The sequence below is a fragment of the Paramormyrops kingsleyae genome, chromosome 18, assembly GCF_048594095.1.
Source record: "Paramormyrops kingsleyae isolate MSU_618 chromosome 18, PKINGS_0.4, whole genome shotgun sequence".
Lineage (NCBI taxonomy): Eukaryota > Metazoa > Chordata > Actinopteri > Osteoglossiformes > Mormyridae > Paramormyrops > Paramormyrops kingsleyae.
In genome coordinates, this window is record NC_132814.1 from 18,671,794 (window position 1) to 18,692,851 (window position 21,058).

The 21,058-nt window shown below is 41.0% G+C and overlaps 1 protein-coding gene across 4 annotated transcripts in view; it reads left to right on the forward strand.

Moving 5' to 3' along the window:
• LOC111837111 (deoxynucleoside triphosphate triphosphohydrolase SAMHD1-like) overlaps positions 1-21,058 on the forward strand; it is a 67,292-nt gene that overhangs the window by 28,920 nt on the left and 17,314 nt on the right. For 2 of the 4 annotated variants that reach the window (XM_072701802.1, XM_072701803.1), the window contains exons 2-15: positions 39-106; positions 205-238; positions 326-486; positions 726-841; positions 1,051-1,115; positions 1,247-1,552; positions 4,524-4,624; positions 4,891-4,999; positions 5,331-5,422; positions 7,604-7,719; positions 7,987-8,123; positions 8,246-8,320; positions 8,467-8,571; positions 10,887-11,934. In XM_072701802.1, coding sequence (XP_072557903.1) covers positions 96-106; positions 205-238; positions 326-486; positions 726-841; positions 1,051-1,115; positions 1,247-1,552; positions 4,524-4,624; positions 4,891-4,999; positions 5,331-5,422; positions 7,604-7,719; positions 7,987-8,123; positions 8,246-8,320; positions 8,467-8,571; positions 10,887-11,018 — 1,560 coding nt within the window. In that variant the 5' untranslated portion in view covers positions 39-95 and the 3' untranslated portion in view covers positions 11,019-11,934. Of the gene's footprint in view, positions 1-38; positions 107-204; positions 239-325; positions 487-725; positions 842-1,050; positions 1,116-1,246; positions 1,553-4,523; positions 4,625-4,890; positions 5,000-5,330; positions 5,423-7,603; positions 7,720-7,986; positions 8,124-8,245; positions 8,321-8,466; positions 8,572-10,886; positions 11,935-21,058 lie in introns of those variants that run through there. The other 2 variants (XM_072701809.1, XM_072701810.1) reach the window with 2 other exon arrangements.

Genomic DNA, 21,058 nt, shown 5'->3' on the forward strand with positions numbered 1-21,058 from the left:
GGTGGAAGGTGATTTTTATGTATCATTTTCTCTCTTAGATAAGTAGATCACTGTGGTTGGCTTGCTTGTACCTCATAGACACTCAACTAGAGGAGATGGGGATCTGGTGAGTTTGCTGATTATGATGCCAAGAAAAATGCAGTCATACCAGACTGTGGTTTTGATGACTAACTCATTCATGCTCTATCTGTTCTCCTCTCTTAGCGCTGTGGTGCCCCAAAGACCACCAGGCTCTAAGGTAAAGCTGGATGTTTGCTCACTGAAGGGTGTGGTCAAATATAACTGTTGAGTTAGGTGGTTACAGAGGATCTCTTGTTCTTCACAGGTGTACAATGACTCCGTCCATGGACACATTTCTTTGCACCCCCTGCTTGTGCGCATCATAAACACTCCACAGTTCAACAGGCTGCGTAACATCAAGCAGATGGGGGCAGTATACTTTGTTTACCCAGGAGCCAGCCACAATCGCTTTGAGCACTCCATCGGGCAAGTTTGCGTTCATTCATTCTATTGTGTCTAACATGTAAAATTCTGTGTTTCATCCTCTGTTTTGATCTGGCCTGGGATGCAAAGTTTATTAAAAGGCATGAAGTTTTCTTCCTGCGAATTACTTCAGTATTAAGCTTTCTTCCTTGTAAAGTTGTGTACCAGCCAGTCAGTGCATGTTTGCCTAAGAGTACTCAGATCCCCTGGAGGTCATGTCTGGCTTCCGGTTCCTCTTGCAGAGTGGCACACCTGGCTGGTCGGCTGGTCCGGGCCCTGAGAGAACAGCAACCAGAGCTGGACATCAGCAAAAGGGATAAGCTGTGTGTGGAGATCGCTGGTCTTTGCCATGACCTGGGTAAGCTGTGCATGTTGTATGTGTTAGTGTCCGTTCCAGCTGCCCTGCTCTCTCTCCACGACTGTGTGACTTTTCACAGCTGTTTTATCATTATTTTGCTTTCTGGGTAAATAAGGATGATATATTGCTGAATGATGTACAAGGCCTAAACATTAATCAAGGTATGAACAGTACCCTGGATTTAAAATCTGAATTCTTCTTGTGTTTAGGACATGGCCCCTTCTCTCATATGTTTGATAAAATGTTTATCAAAAAAGTATGCCGAGAGTGGAAGGTAATGGGTTTTTTTTAATGGTTGTTTGTTGGGATTTTTAGGTCTTTCATGTCAGCTAATGGATCAGTGTTAAACCTGCATCTACCTGGTTCAACAGTGTCTTTCCATGTGTGTGTGTCTGTCTGTCCTAGCATGAGAAGGCCAGTGTGGAGATGTTTAAACACATGGTCAAAGTGAACAACTTGAAGGTGGACATGGAGAAGTATAATCTCAAGCTGCCAGAGGACCTGGTGTTCATCATAGAGCAGATTGATGGACCCTTGGAGCCAAATGAGTACAAGAATCTGGTTGATGAGCTGAACGAGTCCCTGGGATTGGGTGACAAGTCAACCAAGTTCCTGGATCTCTGCGAGAAGTTAACCAGGTTCCTGGATCCGTGTGTGATTTTAACCAAGTGCCTGGATTTCTGTGACAACTCAACCAAGTGCAAGGATCCTGTGAGTAGTGGAATTTTATTGCAGTTTTTCTCGATTGCTTTAGCGTGTTTCATGAAACATACTTAACATTCTCAAGACTATAAGAGCATTTCTCAGAACAGATCATGCATATAGCACAACAGTATGGTTTAGCTGCAAAAGCATGTAACTGATCCAAAACAAGTAACTTGTGTTTCAAAAGCAAATAACTCCACCAATGAATTAGTCAGTGCTACCAAAATGAAAAGTTGAACCACGAGGTTCAAATGCTTAGATATATTGTCAGTGCCTCAGTATAGGTATACTCCTGAGCTCCAAAATTCAGAATGAGGTTAGTTCCCACTTTTTCACTGTCACTGACTGATCATTTTCCTTCAGCAAACTGATACTTCCATTACGGTATGGCTTGGTGCAGATGGGGAGATAGGTGTCGAGCCACTTGCAGTTCCGAGACAATGAAAGGTTTATTGAATTTAACAGAACACACTGGGGAAAAGCACAAGTTAAAGGGACCACAATGGGTCCAAAACTAACATGCAAATATAAGAGCCAACTACACGGATCATTAAGTAACATAACAAAGGAAAATGGCAACACAGGGAGCAGGACTGTAAAACAAGCAGCGTACCAAATGCACAGTAATATGAATACAGAAACTTAACACCATGACTGACTGGGAAAATGAACAAACGCAGGCCAGACTACCTTAATTCTGACAAGTCATCTGGCAAAGCAAGAAATCCTGCTTTGTGAAATACCCCCCAGGAACCAGGGAACCTAACAAACACTTAAAAGGCTTAACAACTCTAGAGAAGACTAGGAAGCCTCAAACGCATGAGCAGCAGGTTTACAGTCTCAGGGCCATATGATCAACCTACAGAGGTATACAGCAGTCCGGGTAACAAGGAAAACACACAAAGACTTAGGCATACTGGGGCTGAAGGACCAGAGACAGGGAGGAGGACAGGATGGCCAGCGACACCTGCTGGCCAAACAGGGAGGAGACACGAAGGGCAGGATTGGAGGGGTGCTGATCCTGACAACTTCTTCATGTGAAAGACACCAGTTTCAACATTGCAAGGCTCTACATTACAGTATGTGAAGTTCAGAAGAGAAAGTACTTGCATGCACATGTAACTTCTTCAGATCTCATGACACAGTACAAAACCAAACTATTGTATAACACAAAAACAGCAAAATGGCAACAAAACCATGCACCTTGGGAACCAAAAACACAAAAATGCTGTATTATTGCAATTTATTGAAAATATTTTTAAATAATTTTGAAAGCTTGGTTAACTGTTTTGCATGTGGTGGCTAACAAGATGATCGCATACATACAGTACTGTGCAAAAGTGCAAGAAAATGGTTTTCAAATGATCTTCATGTTGGTGAAGAACTATAATATTATTTCCATCACAGCATGCCAGCTTAGTCATTTCAAAACCTCTCCTAAAGTCATCACAGTATTTGCACCAACCATCCAATACACCCATGTATTATTTGACTTGACCACTAACACACCTCCTATGGCTAATCAATGCCTCATTCAGTTTTGTTAACTAATTAAATTAAGTGAGCTGGTGGTGAAATGTAATAAATACATGTAATGGCTGAGGTGTCCCTGAGGAGGTTTGGGAATTGAAGCGGTGTTCATCTAGCCATCCAACAAGGCATCAGTAACTTTTTGGAGAACAGAAGAAATTCTTGTTAGTTTGGTAACACTTTACTTAAGGTCATGTTTTTAGCAATTTATAAACACATTCATAATGCATTATAATGCAGTCACAAAGCATTATAAACATGGCTATAAATATTTATAAAAAGGTATAACACATTATAGCCATGTGTATTATGCATTATGACTGCCATACAAAGCTCTCATCTATAATGCACTATAGGTACCTTTATAATGCATTATAATGGTCAGTATAAGTATTAAGAATGCATTATAAAGGTACCTATAGTGCATTATAGATGAGAACTTCATACGGCATTCATAATGCATAATAAACATGATTATAATGTGTTATGCCTTTTTATAAATATTTATAGCCATGTTTATAATGCTTTGTGACTGCATTATAATGCATTATGAATGTGTTTATAAATTGCTAAAAACATGACCTTAACAACCTTAAAAACACTGGGGAACAGAAAACCAATAAATATAAGTAAGCAGATGAGGCTGGACAGAGGCTTGCCTCAAACCTGTGAATGGAGAGTTAACGGTTTTGGAACCGCATGCTCAACCCACTGAACCATGCGGCAGAGTAGGGAGAACACACTGGGGTTGAAGAGCAAGAGACAGGGAGGAGGACACGATGACCAGCAACACCTGCTGGCCAAACAGGGAGGAGACACGAAGGGCAGGGTTGGACAGGTGCTGACCCTGACAATCTCATCCTGGAACTATCCATCCAGTCAATGGTACCGAGTCCCCCAGTTCCCTATTTCCAGTTGTGTTGGGACTGCTGGTCTAAGGGGCCAGGGGACTGAAAACCTGGCATGATGGATGAGAGGCCCAGGTTGAGATGCTCTGTCACTTAACCAGTAAACTTGGAATTGTGAAAATGTGATTAAGCATGATTGGAACAGACATTCTTAATGTACATAAAGAAAACTAAATTAAACAAGTGACACAAAAACATTATGACCCAATGACATATTTGTCTATGCAAAGTATATGAACCATAGCTGTCAGTAACTAGTGTGACACCCCCCCCCCCTTTGTGCAGCAATAACTTCAACTAAACATAAAATATTTATTATCATATAGTATTATTTCTTTATACTCTGATTTCTGTAATTTGTCGAAGGTCCAACAGGAACCATGAAGTGATTGTACACAGGGATGTTAAACTGAGAAACCTCCATCTTCCATGGGGTCAAGGAGCTGCACTGGATGTCATTATCTAAATCTGATAATCCAAACGGACTCTGATCCAAGCTTTAGCTTCTGTGCTTTGTGTTTTTCATCTCCTCTTTCTAGTGGAAGTACAAAGGTCGCCCGGAATCCAAATCCTTCCTGTACGACATAGTGGCGAATAAAAGAAATGGCATCGATGTGGACAAGTGGGATTATTTTGCTAGGTAAGGCTTCTGTACCTCTCAGCTCTGGTGGAGGTCAGTGATTATCAGGCCCCAGCTGATTATAGAGGTATGATAATTGCTGCACATAGATTTATTAAAACCAGCCCCTTTGTTTTACTCAAATTATTGGTTATTAAGTTGTCCTTCTATGACAATTGGTTTTCCTCAACTTAAACCTAATCCATAAATTCTCATCCTTATGTTTAAGCTTTTGGTCCTGCAGCTCTACCTGCCTTTGATCTCATCTCCCTTGTGTCCCCTGTTAGAGACGCTCACCACCTGGGCATCAAGAATGATTTTGACTACAAACGCTTCCTGTCGTTTGCCCGTGTGTGTGAGGTGAATGGGAGGAAGCAAATCTGCACCAGAGATAAAGTATTTCCTCTAAACTTTGCCTTTCTCTAGAAATTAGTTTAATCTCTCATAAACTGTATAATATTACATGTAATATAATAAAAGTTCTAAAGAGAAACTATTTTAAATTATCACTAGAAGTGGTTTATCTTATGTACTCAAATATCATTTTTATATCAATACATATAAAAATGCGCATATTACTTTGGATGTTATCGGGGTTAGTTACGTAGTAAAATATAACCTCACAAAAAGTTCTTGAATTTATGCAAAAGTTAATAACCAATATTCAGCTCAGTGCCTGACTTAATTTTTGTTGTTTGTATTAACCGTAAACCCTTCACTTCTGCAGGAATTAGACAATCTCTATGAATTCTTTCATATTAGACATCGCCTCCACCAAAGGGCTTGCCTTCACAAAGTGGTGTTCATCATGGAGAAAATGTGAGTGTTACCATATGAAAAACCACAGGCCCTGTACTGTCCTCCAGAATCTGTGTTCAATACCAGAAGTAAAAACAGCTGTGAACCTTTATGTTCACGTCACACTCATGGGGGATCTGGGCTGGAGAAACCTGCTGCATACTTTATATTTTGGCTGATTTCCACTGGGAAGCTTTTGTCTGACCAGTGGAGTGGTTTATTAGATGAATCGGTTAGGATTTTGCAAGCAGCTTGAATGGAACCGTGATGGTATGTGTGAAGATGATTTGGTGGACCAATCAGGGATGTATGGAGGAAAATTCAAATTCAAGATTCAAGAATTTTTTCTTTGTCATATGTATGACTGTAATGTTACACCAGCAGTGAAATTAAATTGCCACTACTCCAGACTGTGCAATAAACAAGGTAGAAAAACTAAATTACAAATTTTCTTGATGGTTTTGGAGCATTTCTCAAATGGTATTTAACATTTGCAAAACAAAAACTTTAATCACCAGACCATAATGTCACTTCTGCACAGCAGAACATAATTTCTCATTGCTTCACACAAATTTCCAAATGTTTTAATACTTACTGTATATGGAAATTGTTTTGTACAATTGTCATCATTTGGCACAATTTTCTTGTTGCTAGAAAGCTAACTTTATTCTCGTTGGTCAAAAAAGATGATGTAGTTTCCCACTGAAATAATTTTACACCCAAAACTATATATGCATCCACATGCAAAACATTTAATCGAGCTTTCAAAATAATTTAAAAATACATCCAATTAATTGCAGTGATACAGCATTGTTGTATATTTGGGTCCCAATGTACATCATTTTGTTGCAGTCATAGTTTAGTTTTTAATTGGTGGTGTGACTTTTTCTAAATTGCTATGCCACATTTTGGGAAACATATTTAATATTCTCAAGACTATAAGAGCATTTCTCAAAACAGTTCCTGCATATTGTAATAATTTATGATTTAGCTGCAAAAGCCTGTAACTAACCCAAAACAAAAACTCATGTTTCAAAAGCAAATAATTTCCCCAAGGAATTAGTCAGTGCTACGAAAATGAATAGTACAACCTGCATCATTTTAACCATGAGAGTCAAAATGCTTAGATATATTGTCAGTATGTCAGTGTCAGTCTGCTCCTGAGCTCCACAATGCTGAATGACAGTATAGTACAGGTTTCCACTTTCTCATTGTCACTGACTGACCATTTTTCATTAGCAAATTGATGCTTATTCATGTCAAAGACACCAATTTCAACCTTGCAAGGTTCTACATTACAGTATGTAAAGTTCACTGGCAAGAGGAAGCACTCGCATGCACTTTAGATCTCTTTAGATCTCAAGACACAGTTCAAAAACAAACAAAAAAGTCACACAGCACTGTATAACACAAAAACATACAAGAACAACAAAATGACACCAAATCATGTACTGTGGGAACCAAAAACACAACAATGCTGTATCACTGCAATTTATTGGAGTCTAAAATTATTTTGAAAGCTTGGTTAACTGCTTTACATGTGGTGGCTAACACGATGAGCACATACATATATTGTTTATGTGTAAAATTAGTCAGATTATACTATGTACGCTACTTCCACAACAGTTTACTTTAAATTTAAGGCAAAATAGCTTAACGTAAAATTTTTTAATGGTCATTTATTTGTCAAAAAAGTCCTGGGTTGCTAGCGAACAGAACGTGGCAAACTAATTGTATTTTTACACACGCATTTTAAGTGCTGTATTTGCAGACAATGCTCGACTGCTTTTTACCCTTAATAAAGTAACTTCCTGAATGTCCCATGTACATAGGGGTTAAATTAACAGAGAACAATCAAACATAAAACAGTTATCACATAAGCTGTTTCTGTGCTAAGTTAAATAAATTATTAATAATAACAATAAAACAATTCCAGTAAGAAAAAAAAAACATTTTTTGCTGGATGTACATATCCTACAGGTGATTCTCTTGGATCACCCTCTTCTGGGCTCTACAGCTGCCATAACAGGCAGTGATGCTCCCAGAAAGCCCAGATCCCACAGTCGTGCTATAGAAGGTTTTTTGCAGTGCAAAGGACATTTTGAATTTCCTCAACTGCCTCAGGTGATACAGTCACTGCTTAGATTTCTAGGAGAACCCAGTTCTATTTTTGACTATTGGGATTTTCCTCTGTATTTTCAGGATAGGAGAGGCTTTTGAAAAGGCTGACAAGTATATCCAGACCTCTGGCTCTGAGGGCCGGATGCGTTCCCTCTCCGAAACTATCTATGACATGGAGGCCTACACCAAGCTGACAGGTCAGGTCTTCTAGTTGGCATCTTGTTAGAAAATGGAAGGGATCTTATCAGTTTTACTGATCATCCCTAAATCAACCAGGTTTATAGAGAGAACTGAAGAAATAAAAGTTTCATGCATACCTTCAAGAACTGTGTGCGGTGTGTTCGAGAAAATTCCACAGTTGTTTGTCTTGTTTGAGATCTGACAGTCTTGGGTGTGTCTGTGGAGTGGAATTTCCTTAAATACTCTGCTGATTGGTCAGCTGGACTGTCAATCTCCCTCCCTAGACCATGTGTTTGACAAGATCCTGAACTCCACGGATAGGAATCTTGCTGAGGCAAAGGGGATCCTGAAGAGGATTGTTAAGCGTAAGCATTACAGGCTTGTGACAGAGGTGCCACACCAAAAATTCAAGATCAAGCAGGTGAAGATTGTCACGTAAAACTCAGATTAGTACATAGAGGAAATGGGTGGAGATTGTTGCTGATGTACCCCTATGTACCCCATTTACTGATGTTTTTAATTGATAAATTTACTTCCCCTTAGGAGGAATTTCATGAGTGGTATAAAAATAAACCCAAGTCGGATGTCAAACTTCAGGCAGAGGACATCATCATTGAAGTAAGTTTGGTTATAAAGCCCTTATCAGGCTACTATACAAATACCCAACTTTCCTTGCTCTTTCCTGCCATGGAAACAACAGGTTACTGATTTCATGCCATTTGTCACGATACTCATCAAAAGTGTTTTTTTCTGCCATCATTCAGGAAATAAAGATGGACTATGGAATGGAGGAGAAGAACCCCATCGATGCCATGCGGTTTTACCGCAAGGATAAGCCTGACGAAGCGTTCCAATTACCTGAAGAAAAGGTATGCTACCCGATATAAATGTTCATGCAAATAAACTGCCTGTTCATATAATACACAAATCAAGCCTTTCTATCACAAAATCTGACAATCGCGACTGTAAACCAGAAATTGCTGCAAATTTAGTTTTTATGTTTATCCAGGGTTGCCAACTGTTTGTAAATTTACAGACAGTCTATATTAAAGTTGCCCTTTAAATTTAATCCTTAAATAAATTTGATTGTCCTTAAAAAAGGTAAAAATATGGTGTCAGTAAAAACTGTGGTCAGTCCTGTCAGTAAAATCACAAATTTAAGGTTGGCAACCATGGATTCATCTGCTGACCCACAATACAGGGAAATGTGATGTAGCTCCTTGCCAGTTTTGTTATGCCATCCAACATGGATGGCATGAAGGAGCTGACGGTTGGCTGTGACATCACCAATCAGCATGCCAGTTCCCTCTGGTAGGGGCCTGTTGCTAGAAAGCCAACTGTAGGCAGAACCTCTATACAGTACCAATCAAAAGTTTAGACACAGCTACCCATAGAAACACATATCTGGATTTATGCACTGACCAAAACAATATTAAACACAAAAAATGTCAAATTAATTTGTTGAGGGGGCAGCTCTGTGGGTTGAGGCTCAGAAGGTTGTTGGTTTAAATCCTATGGTCAACAGAATGATGCCACCATTGGGCCCTTGAGCAAGGCCCTTAACCCCAATTGCTCTAGGCACTGGCTGACTCTGCTTTCTCCTCTATGCCAGTTCCATGAGGAGGCCTCCTGGGATGTTTTTCCAGCTGTAGTGAAGGAGGTCCCACATATACTGAGGACTCATTGGCCACTTTTATTTCACTCTCTGGTCAGACTCCTCCAAAACCTTTTCTTCTGTGCTTAGGTCAGATGGCCAGGTCATGTGAAACAACACTATCACTCTCCTTTGGAGGCAGCTTGGCGTGTCCAAACTTTTGATTAGTACTGTATGTGCAGGTATAGCCCAAATCTGAATGGTTGGTCTCTCTGATCATGTGTCACATCAGGGAACGGAAGAACTCACAGGCAGCTGTAGGGTGAACTGAAAAGGGGCTTTATTAACCGAAACAAACATAAACAGGAACCAAAGGACCAGGGGGATAAAACCCAGGGACCGAGAACAGCTATGGGGAAGGCGAGACTAACACTGAAACGCAGGAAATGCTCACATAGGGAATGGCACAGGGAATAACATGGATGACGATAATGACCGGACTGGGGAGCACAGGATAGGCAGACAGTAATATATATGGACTAACAGCACGGAGGAGAGGCAGGTGGTTTCCATAGACACATACAGAAGGGAATGGAATGGCCAGCAGTGACCTCTGCTGGCCATACAGGAACATGACACACAGGTCCTGACATCTGGGGCTCACATCAGCACATACATTTAAAAGAATGGCTCTTGGTGGCCTAAATCGGTTCATACAGTATGCCAGCCATAATCACAGGCAAAACACAATAAGATAAACTTCATTGATCATACAGGGAAATTCTTGTGCAAACAGCAGCAAGGTACATAGTGTAGACAAACATATAACGTGAATCAGACAAAGTGCAAAGACAGTACACACAGTGCAATCCTTAAGCAAGTAAAAGAGTAAAAAACTAAAATCTTAGTGGCTCCTGAAAACTCGATCTCTTCTAATCCTGTTGTTCACATCAACACTAATAAGAATGCCATTATGCTTTATCACATTCTCATGACTAAAGACTACATATGTGGCAGGCAAATGTTTGAAATTTGCACTAAGAGCAATTAGCTACATACATCAGTTCATGGTAAGTGGTGACAAGATGTGGCATTTGAAAATTAATTTCTCCAATGTAAATACATAAAATCGATAAATTCCACTTAACATTCTCAGATTGACAGTTTTTCATGCCAAAAGAACAGGTTGCTGATATGAATTGCTAGCATTCGTAAAGTCACACTGCTGCTTTAGCTACAGTTCTCTGCTTTACAGTATTTGTCTTTTCAAACTTTATCCATGCCGTTGACTTTCTATAAATATTTGCATTTTTTCCCCAACAAGTTTTGTTTGTTAAGTCCTAAATTTTGCTTTGGAAGATACACACGCACATTTTGGACTTCCTTTCGTGCGTACGCAACTTTTATAAATGAGGCCCCTGGATGCTCCTCTTATCTGTCTTAGGTGGTTTCAGGTTAAAGTAATTTGTAAAGAGCATGAATTGTGCAAACATTATGTATTAACTCCAGAGTCTTGAATGGGGTGTAAACAGCTGGTCATTCTGGGAAAGAGCCTGATCACTTATGTGCTGTTTAACATTCTAACCTTAGGTCTCTGAGCTCCTCCCTAAGAAGTTTTCAGAGAAGATAATCCGCGTCTACTGCAAAAAGACAGATGATAAGAGCCTGGAAGAGGCCAAGATGTACTTTCAGCAGTGGTACGACACCATTAACCAGGGTTAATCTGCATGTCAGCGCAACATTTGCCAAGGAGGGGAATGTATTTATTTTATACTTTATGTTTATTCCCAGAATCTTTCGTTTATGTGCTGTAATTGTTGTTGCAGTGAACTCATTTAATGTTACAGTTTTCATATTGGTGTAATTTAGGACATTTTTCTGTTAGATTTATCATGCATGTTGGTAAGTACTGCAGGTATTTGCTGTTTAGTTTGGGATGTTGTACATTTCTTGTGCCCAGTTATCACTATGTACCACAACCACAGTGTACAAAATACAGCTGGTACTTGTTCATATCTGCAAGGTTCCTGCTACAGCAGTGATGGTACATGATTGTCCCAACATCTGCCATGTTAAATCTAGATTACAAATCTTCTTCTTTTGTGTGCATTTCACTAATTTCCATGGTTAATCAATATTGCACTTTTTATTCTTAAAAATACCAAGTATCATTCCTTGCTCTTTTCCTTTATGTAGCAGGTAATTTGCTGTGGTGTAATAGTGAGAATCAGACAGTAGGGTCAGCCAATGTCCCGTGAGTAGCTGGGGCTATGGGCCTTGCTCAGGAGCCCATTTGTGATATGTTTCCTTTTCAGCTGAGAATATGGTTCCAGAACAGCTCAGTGATACCCATGTTTGACCATTTTTAGAATAAGCCAGCTCAGCTGGGAATCCTGGTTTGTGATGCATTTAAGTAACACAATGCAAGATGACGCCGGTTACCACAGGCAGGCATCTGGCTCCGGCCTCCAGCCTGACTGTAATGCTGTAATGAACCTGCCAACGTGTCTGAAAACATGCGGCCCCTGTGCGAGAAACCAGCGGCCCAACCAGCACTTACCATGCAGCCCCTCTACTCGCCCCACTTTATCCTCCATGTTTGTTCTTCCTGTCACAAATTAAAACTTAAAATGCTGAATTTGTGCCCTTTGTTCCACGTCTCCATGGAGTCAGGCCACGGCAAAATCTCTGCAGTCACAGCTACTAGGTAATTGTCAAAGATATGATGTTAAACTGCACCTGGCCCTGCAAGTGGTCCTCCAACTTGCTGGGAAAAATTTTGGGGGCTGGTGCAGGGACTGGCACTCCAGCCACCGCAAAACAACACAGAACAACTCAGTCTAAGCAGGCCCGATACCCTTCTGCTCTCCACGGAACTAGCTCTGCTGCAGCCAACCACGGGAAGGCTGCACGCATCATGAAGGGGATAGGGGAAGGCCTTTGGTGAGCCTCATCCCCGGAAGATAGAAATCATTGGAGAGCTAATAGGGTCAGGCCTGTTGGGGGTCGGGGTTGGTGTGGTGCTGAGATGTCGCCTGCTGCATGAGTTTGAGGCGGCCCATCCGGGCAGGCTTGTGGAACATCTTACCTCCGGCAAGATGACCTTCCTCTGCTGTCGAGGAGAGCTTTGTAAACTTTGCGTTTCGGTGGTGGCACTCCCTGAGGTACGCAGACCGGAGAGGGGCCAGATCTCTGTAGGTGGGTATACCTACTTTTAGTCTGGTCGGTCTGACGGCTGCCGTACTCAGGGAGTAGCTGTTGCTGTAGAGGATTGGCTCCTCCCAAAGGTCTCTGATGTCACTCCTTTCAACGGGCATATTATGAGGCTCAGGCTTAGGCATTCTCTGGGTGTCTTGACTGTTGTCTCAGTCTATGCTCCGACTGCGGTGTGATGTCTCGTTGAGGGACACATTTTACTTGCAACTTCGCTCGGTGGTTGATGGGTGTCCACGAGGTGACACTCCTTTGGTCATGGGTGACTTCAAAGTGACCACAGGCACGGACAGGGCTGGCTATGAGATTGTGTCCGGAGATTGGGTTGAGAGTGGCTCCATGTTCTGACTTTGTGAAAGGTCTGGGGCTTCGGGTGGCCAGATCCTGGTTCCAACGCCCTGAGCCGCATCGCTGGACTTGGTACTGCAATACTACTGGTGCAGCGAAGGAGATCAATCACATCCTCATCGACTGATGCTAGAGGCTCCTGCAGAACTGCAGGGTCTACAGAAGTGCCCAGTTTGTAATTTCTGATCACAGACTTGTTGTTGCTACTCTAAAGATTCAGGTTAGATCCAGTAGGCTACCACCTACTATTGAGAATAAGGTTGGACTTGGCCAGTCTCCAAGATCAAGCTGTTTCTGATGAGTTTGCACGCAGTTTGTGTGAGGAACTTGCAGACTTGGGTGCGACTGCTGACAAAATAAAATACAGAATAACACTAGACGTGTCCTTTTTATGTTTTCATGGGTGCAGCCTTCAATGCCTCACTACACAGGCCAACATGGATAACAGACTCATTGATGGACTTTGTCTTGATCCTTAATCACAGCCTACACCTTGGCTTTAGCAAGCAACTCCACTCTTTTCTGTTTTCAATAATGTTAGGGTTAGGGTTAGGGTTAGGGGGGGTGGTTGGCCAGACAGTTGACCTTCCCAGAGGTTTGTTTTTATCCCTAGTTGGGAGTTTTCGGTTCCTCTCCTCCGTTGTCTTCTGGCTTTCTTTATTTAATTTCTTTCCTTCCTTTTCCCCATTTTATATTACTCTCTCTAATGATGTTGTGATGAGTCACAACACATCCATGTAAAGTGCCTTGGGACGACTCTGTTGTGAAACTTGCTATATAAAATTGAATGAAATTGAATTGAATTTTTACAAAATATGAGTTTATGATACTCATCAGCCTCCAGACAAAGACATTACAATTTGGTTATAATTATTTCTTAAATACTAGCATATATTCTTTTGCAGCTATTCATTAATACATTTTTCTCAGATGGGCTATATCAGCATAATGGTATGGAGACAGTGTCTCTGTTCCATTAGAGGCTCTGTAGGTGATGGTAATGTACCAGTAAAGGACGAATTTTGCATGCAGAGTTTTTTTTAACACAACCACAAGTAATAAGGAAAATAACACATGACTCAATTAATCTCACTTCAGTCTTACTATTGAAGTTTGTGAGTAAAAAATTGGCAAAGATTGTTCCACGAAATTAACTTAAAATAACTTAAAGCTTCAATGAAATTTAAAGAGTTTGATACTGGGCTCCAGTCAGCTGTTTTATTGTCAACCGAAATGTTTAAACTGATTTGGTAATGTCAGCATTGATGTTCAGATGTTAGAGTGCTCCGCTAAGCTGTTACAATATCATCGGCGGTTGAGAAGACATATTCGTGCCTGGAATGCAGAGATCTCTTTTAGCCAGTTTGGACAAGTAGGGATAAACTTGCTCAGGTGCTTTCCACCAGCTGAGGGGGTCGTCTTCCAGTAGCAGTGGTGAAGCTACAGTACTTGGTATCTCTTCACGTCCTCTTCAGCTTTAGAAAATGCAGATTTTGGTGGGATTCTGGCATCACTAAATGTTTGTCCAAGTAGGTCAGCTAGCCCAGATGATCTTGTCTTTGGAAGTTAAGGAGTTCAAAATCAGAAATCAGATCAAAATCAGATCAAAATAAGTTGTTTTAAAAGAAAAATCAGTTTTAGAAGTTTGAAGTATCTATTAAATGTTCCACAAAATGCTCAAAGTTTTTTATTTTTGTATTTTTTTTAAATAAAAGGGGTTGTTACAACATAACAGTGTTATACTAAGACATGTATAAAGAATACCAGACTAATAAGCTAATACAGTGTACAGTGGCAACTGCTTATACTGATCATATATGTCTGGATGGTCATTGTAACTGATTTTTTTTTCATTTATTTATTTTTTTCCATCCAAATGGCATTCATTAGTATATTTTTTTACATGAAAATAAAGATAATAAGATGGACAGCGTCACTAATAACTGAATTTGGTGCTTTCCCCATGCATATTCGTTTTCTAATAAATAAATACAGACGCTCCTCTGCTTACGAACTTTCAGACATACGAACAAAGAGGACTGTAAGTCCAAATTGTGTTCATTGGGCTGCCTCGACAGCCACTGTGATATAGGTTACACATCTCATCTGAGGACGGGACTCTGTAAGGCAAGATTAAGGGCACTAAGGGCATTTTACCTGGATGTAGCCTCCCATCTGCGCACCAACTAATATACTGGCCACATTGTCTGCAACTAAAACAAGGTGTTTGTTTGCAATGTCCCATTTTTCAGTTGCAGTTTTTAGCAGCTCAGCCATATTAGTTCCAGTACGGCATTCATTTTTCACCCTGGTTTGGAGAATGTGGGACAGAAGCTGCCATTCATTCGTAATGTGATGTGCAGTTACAGTCACATAAGACTCAGTCACACGTTATCGTAACTGCTGCTGCTATACGCAATAATGTCTCTACTTGTTGCCTCACTTCACTGTAGAGTTTGGGGATGGTCGTGTCAGTAAAATAGAGCCAGGATGGGATCACATACCTAAGTTCTACTGCAAGAAGCATATAGTGGAACCCCTCATTTTCCCCGACGTTGTATGGTGGTAGATCTTTGCAGACAAAGTAGGCGATGGACTGTGTAATTTTCTTTGCTCCCTCTGAGTTTGCAGGAAATTTAGTAAAATGAAGTGTATCCATTGAGTGCTGATTTGGGGGAGTAGGTTTATTCCGTTTCACCTTTTTCGGGTGCCGGTAAATCCAGTGGTGTTTTGTGAGAGGAGCCCTCAGGTTGGTCGTATTTCCGGAGTACTTTATTTTCATGTGACACTCTTTGCGAATGGCATGTTGCATGACAAGCAATTATGCCCTGAATTATAGAAACCAAAATAACCCCACACTCTTGTTTTAAATGTAGTCGGTGGGTCCCGTAAAGCAGCCATCTTGGCGAGTCTGACTATTTTTCTGCTGTGAAGGATGAGGCCTTGCGCCATCTTGTGGACTGAATGTCCCTGCACAGCACAAACGGTGTAATAACTGTTTAAATAACTCTAAAACAATGAGATAGAGATATCTAGCAAAGTGTGCTTTGAATGTGACTGTGAGAAACTATGCGCACCCCTTGGATTTTCAGATTACTGGTATGCATTGGAAATAAGACACTCACGTCAAGTAGCCTGTATTGTGCTTTAAGCAGTTCGTTATAGAAAAGTACAAAACATTAAGTGGTTGTTTATTGCACAAAGGAAACAATAAATGTAGATCTTGAAATGCCTTCTTCCCATCAGAAGGCAGAACAGCCAAATTAGACTCAGCTGACCCATCCATCCATAAATACTGAGCGCTTTCCTCTAGTTCACCGTGCAGCCCTGATCTGACCCACCTGCTGTGATCCCGTCCATCTTAGTGCTCCCTGGATCCCAGTGTGTCTCCAGCTCCTGTCCTGTGATCTCCGTGTCCACTGGATTCTGTTGGATGTCTCGACCCCTGCTCTTGCTCTGTCAACCACAATTTCGCCCAGTGATTTGGATTCTGTTTGCCTGATAAATAAAGATCCATTTGATTCACTTCCCTTCTCTCCTCAGTGTTTTGTGTCTGGAAGATCTTCAGGAGGGTAGTGACACTTACATCGGTGGAAATGGACATACAGTATTTATTTTCGTATGCAAATAGAGCACAAATGAGCCTTTAACCAAATATGTACTAACTGCGGTTTAAGCTCCAAACCAGGCACGTGCAGAGGGGGGGGCGGAGGGTGCTTGAGGACCCGCCCCTTTCCTCCCCTTTTCTTGGGTTTTTTTTGTTGTTGTTGTTGTTGTTGTTTTTTTTTGTTTTTTTTTTTTAATATGTATGTGCGTATGGAGCCCTGTCTTTGCCCCTCAACAATAAAATGTAACTATTAATCTCAATTTTGCTAAATAAAAGGATCTGGCTTGCATCAGTCACATGACTGCCATTAACCAATGCTCGCCCTTGAGGGCAGAGCGCGCTCGTTACGAGCCGGGTACAAGCTCGCAAAGTGCACACGCATTTTCTGCAGGCTGGGTGGTGCGGAGCTGGAGGAGAAGCAGGCAAATTAATTGGAAGGTGCAGACTGTAACAAAACAGTAAATAGGGTGTACAGCGCACACTATAGTCTATAACAACAAATGAATTGAAATAAATGAGCGTGCTGTTTGTGCAACAGCGCGACAAACATTACCTGTCCTTTTATGAACTGCACGAGTAGTGGTGGTCATTAACTGCTAGCTAACTGGGTAAGGGTGTTACAAGGGGGTCTGTAGCTCTGTCCACCGTTTTAGGGAACATGTTTTGTTTTAAAGTAAGTTACTGGACTTTTCCCTTCTTTTCTGGAGGGCTTTTATTTCACTAAAAATGATCTAATATGGATATCCACTGTCGGAGAGAGTGATCAGCCCCCCCCGGCCGCTGGCCCACAGAGTATGAGACACGCGCTGTTTTACTTGCAAGGGTGCACACCGCAGTGTAGCTACAAGGGTGTGGCACCACGAGAGGGTTTATTTATACTTTAAGACATGAGTGATAATATATAAACAATCTCAACCCAACATCCACATAATTCCATATTAGATTCGTCATGAATGTGAGTTGTTGTTATTCAGCCTGTTCTATCTTTTTTAACTTTGAGCACCCGCCCCTTTAAACGTCTCTGCACGGCCCTGCTCCAAACCATGCATTATATTTTGCAGTGATTCTTAAAGGGGTACATCACTCCGGGATATCTTTGTACCCGAGTGCAATATAATGACTAATATTTTCTCCCAAGAGTATTAAAATATGGCAAAGCAGTAAGATGTATTCAATGCAACAAGAACTGGTGGTGATTTGGGTGGATGACATTTGGTCCCTTCCAAAAGAAAAAAAGATATGCATGCTGTTCTCTATAAAGAAACAATAGTGTGTAAAGATCCACCCTTTGCTTTCATAAGGTATAGCCACCTTATAATCACTGGATTAGTGGCTGAAAATTATGACACTTTAAATTAGAAGTCAGTCCTGCTTTAAAAAACGCCTTCACACTGGAAAATCATATTCATGATTTTTTTGGAGATGTAGCTTAAAAGTATTCGGCTTGAATACAGCTTTATAAATGTACCATTTAACTTTCAGATTATGTATTTTTATACACTGCCCGGCCAAAAAAAAATCGGCATTTGAATTTATATCAGCAAATACTCAAGAGCCAATGACTGGATCATTGTTACATCTCAGCAACGTTATACAGCAATAAAGTGAAGTCAGCTGAGTACCTGAATCTACTGAATGGCCAGGTTATACCTCCATCCATCATAAATGGATTTTTTTCTTCCCTGTTGGCATGGGCATATTCCAGGAAAAGAATGCCAAGATATATTGGGTTAGAATTGTCAAAGAGTGGTTCAGGAGGCATAAGGAATCATTTTCACGCATGACTTGGTCACCGCAGAGTTGTGACCTTAACCCCATTGAAGGTCTTAGGGATGTGCTGAAGGAGGCTTTATGGAGTGGTTCAACTCACTTGTCAATACAGACTTTTTTTTGGCCGGGCAATGTACATGCTTATTAAAAATTGCATTGTGTCTGTTCATCACCAATGACTGTAAGTGAATTCAGCATAAGCTACTGAATGTGATGTGCAACTGTAAACATTGAAATTGTCATGTCCCGACTTCCGATCCTCCTGTGTGCCACGCCCCCTCGTTTACCTCGTGTGGAATCCTCTTGTTATCAGCAGTTTCTAGTTGTGTTAATTGATTCTGTGTAATTAAGTGAGTTACTGTGAGTGATTCCCCAGTCCGGTCATTAACATTATAATGTTGCCTGTTCTGTGTTCTTGTGTGTATTTTACACCGAATAAACCCCATGTTCACCCGATTCCCTGGACTCCTGTGCCTGCTTCCTCGCTCGTGCCTTGTGGAACGTGACAGGAATATAAGGCCTAATCAGGGTTGCCAACTTTGAATAGCTGGCTGGAGTGAGATTTTCAATTCAAGACAGGTCTGCACACACATTTACATGTATGTAAGAGTTTTATTACTTTGTAATAGTCTGTATGGTTTGCAAACTGCTTGTCAAGGATCCGGGCGGCTCGGACACGAGGACATGGCATCAGGCACAAAAAAGGGTGGACGACCCACTAGCGGCTCCAAGAACAGAAGAGGGTTTATAAAATAAAACAGAAAACACTACAAACATAACAAACCAAAAAGGACCACGAGGGGTCAAAAACTAAAGGGAATAAACTAAGACTAAATCACAAAAACCGAATACACATCAAACACTGAAAATAGCAAAACCATTGAACATCGCAAACAACAACACAATGAACCACAGAGGAACTAAACAGAAGCAGGAACTAAAATACTAAAGGGGTAACGAGACTAACACAGGACAGGTGAGACTAATGCACAGGTGAAACTAATAAACTCAAAGGAACTAAAAACAGGGAAACTAAGAACTAACCAAGGACACAGGGAAACAGAAACCAACACTAGGGAATTAAACAGGTAAAGACACAAGCAGGGGCACAAGGAACAAAACCAAACCCAACTACAAAATCAGACACAAGAACTAAAGAAACTCAAATGAAACACTATGGAGCAAAATACAAAAACAGGAGGTGGGATTCAAACACAGGACAGAAGGGTACACAGACAACCACATGCTCAACACATTGAGCCACATGACCAGACAGGTAACAGGGGAGAACAAAGACTAGCATGAAGGACGGGATGACCAGCGACACCTGCTGGTCAAATGGGGAAGGGACATGGTAGGACCACAGCAGGAGCTGACCCTGACACTGCTCCAACGCTTTTGATATAGCTAATTTTAGGTTAATAATGGAATAATATAGATTTACCATAAGATTTCTTGCGTGAACTTAAGAGTCTGAAAGTATGAGTGTCACATCAGATGTGTAAGAGTTGGCGACCCTGGGCGATTTTTGTCACAGTAGCATGATGATTTCTTAGGCATGTCACCTGAGGGCTCGAAGATCATGTGCGTTCAACAATCCAACCTTGCCCTTTACACACTGAGATTAATCTTTTCACAATAGTATGTTCTGTACATGTTGCAGTGCCTGAATTCTCTGCAATCTTGTGTTGAGGAGTGTTTCATTTGAACAAGCACACACACTCTGTCTTAACAAAGCCACACTGTTGTAGCCCATGCAGAATGTGGTCTGGCATTGTCCTGCTAAAATAAGCACAATGCCCTGAATAGACATGACCTTTAGATATGTCTCTCTAAATTCCTAATACATAAGTACCCACAGATTTGAGTCAATGGTACCTTCACATACAGTGAGGGAAATAATTATTTGACCCCATGCTGAATTCTCAAGTTTATCAAAAAAACAAGCAAGAAAATATCATCATGTAACAGATACAAGCTAATTTGTCATTCATCTCAGGAAATAAGTATTTAATCCCTTGGAACACATGCTTTAGTACTTGATGGAATAACCATTGCTTGGAAGCACAGCTGTCAAACATTTCTTGTAGTTGGTCAGATCATCAGGGATTTTCATACACTCCTTTTTGCAGACCTCCTTCAAATCTTTAAGGTTTTTAGGCTGTCACTTGGATAGATGAAGCTTGAGTTCCCTCCATAGGTTTTCTATGGGATTAAAGTCCCGAGACAGGCTAGGGCACCCCATGACCTAAATGTGCTTCTTCTTGAACCACTCCTTTGTTGCCTTAGCCGTAAGCCTATGGTCGTTGTCTCGCTGGAAGATCCACCCGCAATGCATTTTCCATGCCCTGGCTGAAGGTAGGAGGTTCTCATCCAAGATTTTACAGTACATTGCCCCGTCCATCTTTCCTTCGATGCGGTGCAGCCGTCCTGCACCCTTGGCAGAAAAACACCCCCATGCTTCCATGATGGTAGGGATGGTGTTCCTGGGGTTATAGTTAGCATTCTTTTTCCTCCAAACACGGCGAGTAGAGTTCACATCACATTCTTCCAAGTCTCACCAATCTTGTCTCTGATGTCCTTAGACAGCTTTGTTATTTCCCATGGTGATAAGGTTGAAGATGTAGACAGGTTAGTCACCCAAAAATACTATTTAACAAAGTAATGCCATTAAGAGACAATGATGGCTTGGTATCTGTTAATACTTAATTAAGTACTACTTGTACTTGAGCTAAGTTCTTGCTGGCTTGTAGGGGATCAAATAATTATTTCCCTAGATAAATGACAAATTGATTTGTACCTGTTACATAATGATTTTCTTCTT